At 41.6% G+C, this 11,937-nt stretch overlaps 1 protein-coding gene across 1 annotated transcript; it reads left to right on the top strand.

The window, feature by feature from the left end:
* Positions 1–378: 378 nt before the first annotated feature.
* LOC143616766 (cytochrome P450 736A117-like) lies at positions 379–4,503 on the top strand. Its single transcript, XM_077089527.1, has 3 exons — positions 379–873; positions 1,263–1,655; positions 3,885–4,503. The coding sequence occupies exons 1-3, from the start codon at positions 379–381 to the stop codon at positions 4,497–4,499; spliced, it is 1,503 nt and encodes a 500-aa protein (XP_076945642.1). The 3' UTR covers positions 4,500–4,503.
* Positions 4,504–11,937: the final 7,434 nt, after the last annotated feature.

Below are 11,937 nucleotides of genomic sequence, written 5' to 3'. Positions count from 1 at the left end.
ACTACTAAACCTCTTTATGTCTTCCTTGATGCTATTTAATACTCGTTTGTTGTCAAATAAAACTTTGTTTCTTGTCTTCCAACGTCGTTATCTTTTTAACGAACATAAATAAGCCACCATGTCTACTCCAATAAATATCATAATAATCTAAACTAAAATATATATAATATGAACTTTCTTCTAGCTAATTTTCCACAAGGTATCTTATCTTATATGTTGAATTTTTGTTTGATCTAGAAGAATAGGAAAAAGATATTTTTTTTATCATCAAATATCACACCTTTACTATTTTTTTTTTTTGGTTTAAACATCTTCTATTCATCTATAAATAGTTAACATTTAAACACCAAAAGCGTAGATTATACCTAGAAACTAACTATGGTTCCATTGGTGTACATTCTAGCTTTGTTACCCATATTATTATTTCTTCACAAATTACTCAACTTTATTAATCCATTTTCCACCAACAAAAACCTACCACCTTCACCACCAAAACTACCGGTGATCGGCAACCTGCACCAGATTGGTCCACTCATCCACCACTCCCTTCATACTTTGTCCCAAAAACTAGGCAGTCCACTTATGCTCATCCACTTGGGCTCGGTCCCAACCATTGTCATCTCATCAGCCGATGCAGCTCGTGAAATAATGAAAACCAATGATCTCATATTTGCTAGCAGACCTGACGTGAAAATGTTTCGTCGGCTCCTGTTCGACTTAAAAGAAGTCTCGGTGGCACCTTATGGTGACTACTGGCGGCAAGTCAAGAGTATTATGGTTCTCCATTTGTTAAGCAACAAAAAGATTGAAGCTCATCGTGAGATTAGGGAAGAAGAGATCGCCGTTGTTGTTGACAAAATCAAGAAATCAAAGGTATAGAAAAATGAAAAAGGCGTAAGATGTTACTTATTATTAATCAACTATATATTAACAATACAATTAAAAATGAAAAATAATTACAAAACACCTCTAACTAAAATATAGAGAAAATAACTATCAAGGAACCCTAGCTAAATCATATTTTGTAGTTATAATACAATCAAGATATCAAAGGCATAGAAAAATGAAAAAGTCTAAGATGTTACTTACTATTAATCAACTATATGTTAACGATACAATTATAAATTAAAAATACTTACAAAGCAACTCTAACTAGAATATAAAGAGAATAACTATCAAGAAAGCCTAACTAAAACACGTTTTGTAGTTATGATAAACATAATTGTAATAAACACTAACTAATATATTGTGTCTGATTACAGGTAATAGATTTGAGTGATTTATTTGTGAGGTTTACCAATGATGTGGTGTGTAGAGTGACGTTCGGGAAAAAGTATAACGACGAGGAGAGTGGGAGGAAGTTTAGGAAGATGTTGAACGAGTTTTTTGACGTGCTCGGTGGTCTTAACTTTGAGGATCTTGTTCCTTGGCTTTCATGGTTGGATCGGTTAAGAGGATTTAGTGGTAAAGTCGAGAGGGTTGCTAGACAGATGGACGAGTTCTTGGATGGTGTTGTGGAGGAGCGGCTTAGGGATCAATCGAGGACGAACGGCGACGAAGGTAGAGAAGCGTTCATTGATATATTGTTAAAGATCCAAAAGGAAGATAAGATAGGGGTGGTTCTCGACAGGCATGCCATTAAAGCACTCCTCTTGGTAACGAATTTTACATTTAAAGTGATTTCAGATTTGCATTAGTTAATTATTTATTATTTTAACAACCTACGGATAAAACCCGGCTATCTGGGGCAACCTCATGCGCCCATGATCTCAGATAACTTTGGGTAGCTAGCCCAAGCCCACCTGTCACGCTTTGGGGAAAACCCGTCGTCCGAAGGTTCACTTTGGTAAAACCCGGTTGAGGTCAAGTTCAAACTTAAGACCGCGATGTTTAGCGCAGATATTCACTTTCTTTCGATGCCAGTTGAGCTGAGCTGAGCTGAGCTCGTTAATTGACAAAGTGATGCATTAATAGATAGGATAGAAAGTCGTTTTGAGTGAATTATAAAAACAAAGTTAGATTTTGGTCTTCTATATTTCTTAATGATAAGATAAGGGTGGTTCTCCATTGGCTTTCCAAACCAACCTTAGATTCTTAATATTCTCTCTTTTCACATCAAAATTTCAATTATATACTTGATTATTCTTCAACTATATAAATCTAAAATTTTATCATTTCTCTCATCCGTTAACATTTTTGGGTTGCATAAGCTTGGTTAGTACATCACCCGTGGATTCACGCGTCATCATTTTTTCCGTAACAAATCTTCTCACTTACAATCAACATCCTGTGGATCTCCTATTGAATGAATATATTTAATTTCTATTTAAAAATAAAGCATATTGCAGAAGTCTTTGCAAGGCTATTTTTATAGACACATTGGGTGAGACAGTGTTCCCATATGGTAGGAGGTGGCACATGATCGACATCTCGATCCCTCCTTGTTGCCAACCCCATCACCCTTACGGTGGAGGAGTCGTCTTTCAACTCCTTGTTTTTCACCGCTGGCATGCATCAGCTTTCTCAATCTATTTTTTATTCCATCTCCAAAGCATCGTATGGAAATAGTCATTTTAATAAGTTAATAGCAATGAAATACATACAAGTGATACATATGTTTTAGAAAAAATGAATATGCAATTGGTTTTTGGACTTTAGAAACTATGTAATTAAAGATATTAAGAATAACAAGTACGTAATTAATTTTTTAACTTCGGTAAATTGTAATTAATGATATTACAAAGAGAAATATGTAAATGCCCTAACTATAAGAATAGCAGCCATAATTTAGTACCATTCAACGATCCCGAAGGCACTCCCCACCCTTCTAGAAAAGTTAAATTAAAGTCTTGGTTTATGCTAAAGTATTATGTTTGTTTTTTTTTTGCATTTTGAACTTTCTAAAACGTCATATAAAAACACTTAAAATATATATACTAAGAATAAGAGTTTCTTTGGTATATGGTAATAAAATAGACGAAGAAATGAATTGAGCGTGATAATAAAATGGACAAATGAATAGAATGAGTTAATGTCATTCCAATGAGATATTTGGTAAATACATGAGAATTGAATGAATTTCATTAGTTGGCATTGTTTAGTAAGCAGGAAAAGACAAAAAAACAAAATTAAGATGGTAATGAGTGGCGATGGTGGTGGTGGTAGGAGGTAGGGGGCGATTGTGGTGTCGGCGGTGGTGGGGGTTGATGGTGGTTGGCGATGGCGAGTGGGGGTGGGTGGCAGGAGATAATGGTGGTTGGAGGCGAGTGGTGGAGGGTGACAGTAACGATAGAGGGCGGTGTTGGTGGGTGGTAGCGACAGTGATGCTACTATTGTGGTGGCCATGGCAAGAGCTATGGTTGATGGAGGTGGCGGGCGGGAGGTGGCGACAACGGTGATTGTGGTGGTGAGGGGCAGAGGCGATAGTTGATGCCGGTGGCGAGCACCTAGCGATGGTGGACGGCTGGCGGTGATGGCGCTGGTTGGTGGCAATAACGACGATAGTGACTGGCAATGGTGGTGGTGGGTGGTGGCGACGGTGATGGTTGTGGTTGTGGTTGGTGGTGGATGATGGTGGTGGAGGTGATGTAGCGTGAAAAAGGGAATGAATTGAAAAAAAAAAGCACGAGGGATGGATGGAATGAAATTGTGGTGTTTCGGGGGAAATGGATTGAACTAAGTAATAGGTCATTCCATTTCATTAATCAAACCAAACACACTTTTTTTCATTAATTATCTCACAATGGGTCATTCCATTCCACCATTTATTCATGTATATCAAACACTACCTAAGGGTGTTGATTTGATAGTAGGGGTACATTAAGTAAATTGTGAGTTTATGAAATAACTTAGCACACTATATAACAAAATACTTGTGATTATAGGATGCTTATACCGCGGGAACAGATACAACAGCGATAGTATTAGAGTGGGCATTTACTGAACTTCTAAAAAATCCTAGGGTTTTAAAGAAAACACAAGATGAAGTGAGGATGGTACTTAAGGATAAGCAACAAATAGAACAAAAAGACATAGATAACATGACGTACTTGAAAGCCGTATTTAAAGAAACTCTTCGTCTTCATCCGCCCATCCCAACTATACTTCCCCGAGTAGCGAGCCAAGATGCGAAAGTCATGGGATTTGACGTTAGAAAAGGAACAAGAGTCATCGTTAATGCATGGAGCATTGCAAGAGACCCTAAAACATGGGATGAATCGAATGAATTTCGACCTGAAAGGTTTCTAGATTGCACTATCGACTTCAAAGGGCATGATTTTGATTTGATTCCATTTGGTGCCGGAAGGAGGGGATGCCCGGGGATTGCTTTTGCAATGACGACAAATGAGAATTTACTGGCTAACCTTTTGCACAAATTCGATTGGAAATTACCTAACGGAGTGAAGAACGAGTATCTTGATATGAGTGAAAGACCAGTTGGTGCTATAATTCGCAAAAAGATTCCACTTTTGGCTGTTGCGACACCATGTTTTTCTTAACTCTTACATAGACCTGTAAACGAACCAAACGTTCGGTGAATAGTTCGTGAACCGTTCGGGGGGGGGGGGGAGTTCGTTTAAGTTCGTTTATTTAATAAATGAACGAATATAAACACATGCTCCGTTTGTTCATTTATGTTCATGAACGTTCATTTATTTATGTTCTTTTATGTCTGTTTATTTATGTTCATTTATGTATTAATAGAAAATAAGTAATATTTGTAACACCCCGACCGATGGCGGATTATACATCGGGGCGCTACGAATTGTTTCATTACTCGTGACACTATTTGGGTGTCAATATTTAATAAATACATTTCATTGCGCATGCGCATAACACACCATAAAGTAACATAAATCACATATCATAACTCATAATACATAAATTTGTCTTGTTATATTTTAAACTAGGTCCAAAGTAAAAGAAAACATCCTACGTGTCCTCGAGTTTCCAAAAGCAGCTACAGCAAACCTGAACATGTGTTAAAATAAAACGTCAACACTTGCGTGTCGGTGAGAAATCAAGTTTAATAGATATAAATAGATAATAACAAGCACTGCGCGCAACATGTGTATAACTGATGTTCAACATAGTGTGTAAACAGATTGTGATCAAGCCTAAATAGATCATAGCTCATAGTTCATAGCGTGCTCCAAATCGAGCAAAAACAAATAATCATTCGTGTATGTGCAAACAAACCAAGAAAATCGTAACAATAGGTCTCCCGTGTTCATCTAATGGATCCATGAAAACTTCGGAATAGGCCGATCAAAGCGGTTAATGATCAACACATACAAATATACAACACTAGTAAACGTCCATAACACATGGGTTTTGCGCACATAATTTCATAAACAAGTTTAAGACTCAAGTTGTACGAACACATGAACATCCCAAAACGTTAAAAAATAAAAGGGGATTAGATACGAGATTACTCACTTGTAAAAGGTGCGTTGAAAGATAATGCAAGAACCAACTTTTAAACAAGCGAAAGTTAACCTATAAATAAGAGGTTATTGGTTTAACGATTGGTTTTTATGTCTTGAATATAAGTAAGTCACTTAAACAAATTATTAAAAAAAAAATTATATATTATTTATTTACCGAGATTTCCGGGCAGAAAAGAAGAGAAGACGGATTGCAAAGAGGGGAGTTGGAGGCGTCGCTGAGGATCTTCGGTAGAGAGTAAGGGAGAAAGATTTTGGGGAGTGATTAAGTGTTTGAGTGTAGTGTTTAATTATCCAAGAAATTAGTTTTATTTATAGGAAAACCCTAGGGAACACATCCCTTGAATTGGGGAAAAAGATCTTATCAAATCAAAGCAAAAGATATCAAAAGCAAAAGATATGGTGGCAGCTGCAGGGGATGGGGAAGGCTGACAGGTTACTGTTCAAGACATGGAAAAGAAGATTTTAAAAGATTATGCCAGTTACTTTTTCTAACAACCAAGAGGGTTGGTAAGCAAGCTGCGCCGAAAGTGACCTTTCGGACAGATGTCAGATCTGGCCTACTGTGCCCATACCTTGGCAGGTATAGCACAGAAGATAAGATATTTCAAAAGCATACAGGCTGGCATAAACTGGAGAAAAGACTTAAGTGTCTAGCGCGAGAAGGCTTGAGTGCGCGAGGGCGAAGGCAGACAGAACAATTCCTCAGCGCGCCGCGGGAAGAACTACAATCCTTAGCGCGCCGCGGGAAGAACTACAATCCTTTGCGCGCCGCGGGAAGAACTACAATCCTTTGCGCGCCGCGGGAACAGTTCTACAATCCTTTGCGCGCCGCGGGAACAGTTCGCCTCGCGTATCGCAGGAACAGCTGGTCTTCACGCAGGCTTCCTTGTAAGGAGTCTGGCGCGTGGAGCTGCGCAGACATCCTTAGGCGGGAAGAACCAAAGTACAAGCAAAGAGTTAAGAGAAAAAGGGGGGTTCAAGGCTTAAGGGTTAAGCAGAGGGGCGGGACGGCGACAAGAGAGAAAAAGGGGCGGGACGGCGGAAAGGAATTATTATTATTATCATTATTATTATTAGTAATATATATATATATATTATAAATTTATAAAGATTATAATCAAATTTTAGATCTTAAAATCGGATCCGAAAACGGGTACCTGGGTCGGGTCGGATTTGGGCAGTTGTCACAGTCTCCCCTACTTTAAGAAATTTCGTCCCGAAATTTATCTCGAAGTAGGATGCGCAGAGAAAAGGTGCGGGTATTTGATCTTCATTTGATCTTCCCTTTCCCAAGTGAACTCGGCTCCGCGCTTGGACTCCCAGCGAACTTTGACAATAGGGATGCGACTGCGCTTGGTTTGCTTCACCTCGCGATCCATAATCTCAACAGGCTTCTCAACGAAATGCATAGACTCATCAACTTGAACTTCATCAAGTGGTATGTGGAGGTTCTCGTCAGCTAAACATTTCTTGAGATTGGATACATGGAACGTTGGATGCACATTGCTGAGCGCGGGCGGCAGGTCCAGTTTGTAGGCAACCTTTCCCACTCTCGCAAGAATCTTGAACGGACCAACATAACGAGGTGCAAGCTTACCTTTCTTCCCAAAGCGGACAACACCCTTCCAGGGCGACACTTTGAGGAAAACAAGATCACCAACTAGAAATTCGAGAGGCTTCCGCCTGCGATCTGCGTAACTCTTCTGTCGGCTTCCGGCAGTCAGCAGATGATCACGGATCTTGGCGATTTTATCGGTTGTCTCTTGAACTAGTTCGGGTCCTGTGATTTGAACTTCACCCACTTCGTTCCAACAAATCGGTGAGCGGCACTTTCGACCGTAAAGTGCTTCAAATGGGGTCATACCGATGCTGGAATGATAGCTGTTATTATAAGAGAACTCGATCAGGGGTAGGTGTGAATCCCAATTACCTCCAAAATCAAGAACACAAGATCGAAGCATATCCTCAAGGGTTTGGATGGTTCGCTCAGACTGTCCGTCAGTCTGAGGATGATATGCAGTACTCATGTCCAAACGAGTTCCTAACGCAGATTGGAGAGATTTCCAAAAGCGAGATATAAAACGGCCATCGCGGTCGGATATGATGCTCAAGGGAGTACCATGACGGCAGACAATTTCCTTGACATAAAGATGCGCAAGTTGTTCAACACGGTAGGTTTCACGAATGGGCAGAAAGTGGGCAGACTTGGTCAATCGATCCACTATTACCCAAATGCTATCATGTTTGCTTGCGGTCGAGGGTAACTTGGTGATAAAGTCCATTGCTATACTTTCCCATTTCCACGTAGGAATTTCTGGTTGTTCGAGCAAACCAGATGGGCGTTGATGTTCAGCTTTTACCTTAGAACAAGTTAGGCATTTAGCTATGAACACAGCAATATCCTTTTTCATACCGGGCCACCAATAAGTAAGGCGCAAATCTTTGTACATTTTGTCAGCGCCAGGATGAATGGAATATCGAGTTTTGTGCGCTTCACTCAGTATGTCAGTGCGAAGAATCTCATCATTGGGAATCCAGATGCGATTGAGATAACAGAGAGTTCCAATCAGGTTAGGGACTAGATGCGCTTCCGCACCACACGCTAACTCGGCGCGTAGGTTGCCTTTGCAGATCGATGCGCGCTGCGCGTCGCGAATGCGCGATTCAAGATTGCTTTGGATCGGCGCGAAGCGAAGCTGCGTGCGCGGCAAAATACAGTTGAGTTGACTGGGTTTGCGGCTGAGCGCATCGGCTACCACATTAGCCTTTCCAGGGTGATATCGGATCTCACAATCGTAATCGCTGATGAGTTCGTTCCATCGGCGTTGTCTCATGTTAAGTTCCTTTTGATCAAAAATGTGCTGAAGGCTTTTATGGTCGGTGTAAATGATGCACTTAGTACCATAGAGGTAGTGTCTCCAGATTTTTAAGGCAAATACAACTACGCCAAGTTCGAGGTCGTGAGTCGTATAATTCTTTTCATGAATTTTGAGTTGCCTTGACGCGTAAGCGATAACCTTGCCTCGTTGCATAAGTACACAACCGAGACCTTGGTTGGAGGCATCACAATAAACGACAAGGTCGTCAGTACCCTCTGGTAACGTTAGAACAGGAGCTTCGCACAACATTCGCTTGAGCGTTTGAAAGGCTTCTTCTTGCTTCGAGCCCCAAATATACGGTTTGCCTTTGTGCGTTAATGCTGTTAAGGCAAGGCGATTTTTGAGAAGTTCGAAATGAATCGCCGGTAGTAACCAGCTAAGTCCAAAAAGGAACGGATTTCGGTAGGAGTGGTCGGTGTAATCCAGTTCTTGATTGCTTCAATTTTGGATGGGTCGACATGAATACACATCTTGTTTACAACATGACCAAGAAACTGTACCTCGTCAGACCAAAACTCACACTTGGAGAGTTTGGCATAGAGTTGTTCGGTTCGAAGCTTTTGCAACAACAACAGAAGATGTTGTTCATGCTCGGCCTTGGTTTTGGAATATACCAGAATGTCATCGATAAACACGATCACGAATTGGTCCAAGAAAGGCCTACACACCTGGTTCATTAGATCCATGAAGACAGCGGGTGCGTTGGTTAAACCGAAGGGCATGACCAAGAATTCAAAATGACCGTAGCGGGTTCGAAAGGCAGTTTTGGGAATATCTTCTTCGCGGATACGCAACTGGTGATAGCCAGAACGGAGATCGATTTTGGAGAAACAAGAGGCACCTTGGAGTTGGTCAAAGAGGTCGTCAATACGCGGTAAGGGGTACCGGTTCTTAATGGTGAGCTTGTTCAGCTCGCGGTAATCGATACACATGCGAAACGAACCGTCTTTCTTTTTAACGAACAAAACCGGAGCACCCCACGGCGAAGAGCTAGGGCGAATGAATCCTTTATCGGTCAACTCTTGAAGTTGACTTGCTAATTCTTGCATTTCAGCGGGTGCAAGTCGATAAGGAGATTTGGCTACGGGGGATGCACCAGGAACAAGATCAACACGAAACTCGACTTCCCGAGCGGGAGGTAAACCAGAAAGATCTTCGGGAAAGACTTCAGGAAAGTCACGCACGATGGGGATTTCATGAAGTTTCTTCTTTCCTTCATCGGGTTTGACCACATGAGCTAAGAACGCGACACATTTCTTTCGTAAAAGTCTTCGGGCTTCAGTGCATAACATAAGTTTAAGACCGTTAGATGGTTTCTCGCCGTAGATATGAAGATCTTGACCATTTTCCCGAGGAATGCGAATCAATTTCTTGGCGAAGATTACTTCGGCGCGATTTTGCGAGAGCCAGTCCATACCAATAATAACATCAAAACTTCCAAGAGGCATGGGAATGAGGTCGATTAGAAAATCGTGTTCATTAAGGTTAAGCGTGCAATCTTTGATCACGGAGTTTATTATAATTGTTTCACCGTTAGCCATTTCAACTGTAAAGTTTCCGTTTAAGTTTATTCGCGGTCGCGCAAGTTTTTGTTCAAATGTGCGAGAAATAAAACTCATATCGGCGCCAGTATCAAAAAGTATAGATGCATATTGTCCGTTAAGTAAAAATGTACCATTAACCACGTCATTATTCGCTTGCGCTTGGTGCGCGGTTATATTAAAAGCTCGTCCGCGCGCCACTTGGTTTGAAATTTGGTTAACCAGATTAGCTTGCGTAATTTGTACTTGCAGTCTCGGGCACGCGTTCCGGAAATGACTGGGGTCACCGCAGTTATAGCACGACCTGGGTCGTGGATTATGGTATGTTGATTGTAGGTTTTGCGGGTAGGTTGGGGGTGTTTGCGCGATTGGGTTGGCGGGAAGGACTCTACAGTACTCAGCAGTGTGACCAATACGGCCACATCGGTTGCATTGTCGACACGGGGCTTTAGTTGGGTGATGAAGTTTACAGGTTGGGCAAAAGGGTTGGTTTCCTGTGTAAGGTTTCTTAGTTGACGGGGCAGGGAGCGCGGAATTGGTTAAGGCATAGTTATGGACTACAGGGGGTGTTGGGTAGGTTGACAGTGGGTTAGGAGCGTGTACTGGAGGTTGGTAGGCGGGTTGCCGGACAATGAGCGGGTTGGTAAGCGCGTAGGCTTGATGATTGGGTTTGTGCCTGCGTTTGAGGTTGTTACGGTTTGAGGGTTCTGGCTTGGTTTCTGTTGGTTCTGGGACAGTCTTGGTGAGTTTGGTCTTCTCGGCTCCCCGCAGGAACAGGGTTCCTGCCCTGACATGGTTGTCGCTGAGCACAGCGGCCAACTCGATGGCGTCAGAGAGGGTTACTGGGTTCCTGGCCCATACAGAATCTTGAATTTCCATGGGGAGACCCCCAAGAAACTTTTCGATGGCGCGGCGGGAAGGGGTAACTAGGTGCGGGACAAGCAAACTTAGTTCGTGAAAGCGCGTAGCGTACTCGCGCGCTTCGCCACTGTACTGTTTCAAGTTCCAAAATTCCTCCTCAAGGCGCTTTACTTCGTTGGGAGGGCAGAATTCTCGAGTCAAAAGATCCTTGAATTCCTCCCAGAGCATGCTAGAAGCAGCCTCTGCGCCACGCGCGTGAGCTACTCCGTTCCACCATGTAAGCGCCCTTGATTCCAGGACACTTGAGGCGTATAAGGTTCGTCGGTCTAGAGGGCAATGGGTATGGAGGAAGGTGTTCTCGATTTTCTCGAGCCATTGGAGCATTACGGTGGCTCCTTCGAGCCCTGTGAATTTCGGAGGGTTACCCGCATTAAAGGACTTAATATTGTATCCGGAGGGGTTGGTATTATTTTGATTTAAGGCTTGGGCTATTGCGGCAGCCATTTCCTGGGAACGACGCTGCATACGTCTGCGCGAGGCTTCTCTCCTCTGATGACGGCGAGCTGATAGCGGAGGCATTCTATAAAAGTTTTAGTTTTTGTTAATATCTTGGTATGGGAAATCGTTTTAGCGCAAAGTATATCATTGTAAAGCTTGTTTCGCGGAGTTAAATGCTATCAAATTTTGGAGTAAAATATGAATTTAAATGCAAACTTAATACAGGTAATGAATTCGAATTGAAAATCGACAATTCATGCATCACCATGACTTTTCAAATCTTCAATTTAAAATATACGAGTAAATGAGTATTAGAGGTTGACAATTCATGTATCACCATGACTTTTCAAATCTTCAATTTTAGAACATAAAGTTAATGGGGATTGAAAATCAACTATTCATGTATCACCATGACTTTTCGGATTTTCAATGTTAAGTCCCAACAACAAACAAATATGTAAGTAAAGAAACGAATTGAAATTTAACAATAAAAATCGAAAGATCGCGGATAAAACATGAAATCATGTGCTGCGTATGCGCAAGCATATTTTATAAATATCGAGTAATTAACAATTAGCGCGCAATCATGAGATTTTTCTCATGCGCGAGAAGGGACTCTTAGGTATTCTAGGTCGTTACGTCTAACCACCTAATCCTAAAGTCACGGAGCTCTGATACCAATCTGTAACACCCCGACCGATGGCAGAT

Source organism: Bidens hawaiensis, unplaced genomic scaffold (assembly GCF_021521415.1).
Source record: "Bidens hawaiensis isolate Kalapana, Puna unplaced genomic scaffold, B.hawaiensis_p1.1 tig00000237_1, whole genome shotgun sequence".
Classification (NCBI taxonomy): domain Eukaryota; kingdom Viridiplantae; phylum Streptophyta; class Magnoliopsida; order Asterales; family Asteraceae; genus Bidens; species Bidens hawaiensis.
Note: the sequence above shows the minus strand (reverse complement) of the source record. Positions and strands in the feature narration are given on the sequence as shown.

Bases quoted from the DNA above. Each gene is read 5' to 3' on its own strand.
- LOC143616766 (XM_077089527.1), top strand. From the start codon at position 379: ATGGTTCCATTGGTGTACATTCTAGCTTTGTTACCCATATTATTATTT. The intron at 874-1,262 runs GTATAGAAAAAT...GTCTGATTACAG, and splicing joins ACAAAATCAAGAAATCAAAG to GTAATAGATTTGAGTGATTT. The intron at 1,656-3,884 runs GTAACGAATTTT...TTGTGATTATAG, and splicing joins CCATTAAAGCACTCCTCTTG to GATGCTTATACCGCGGGAAC.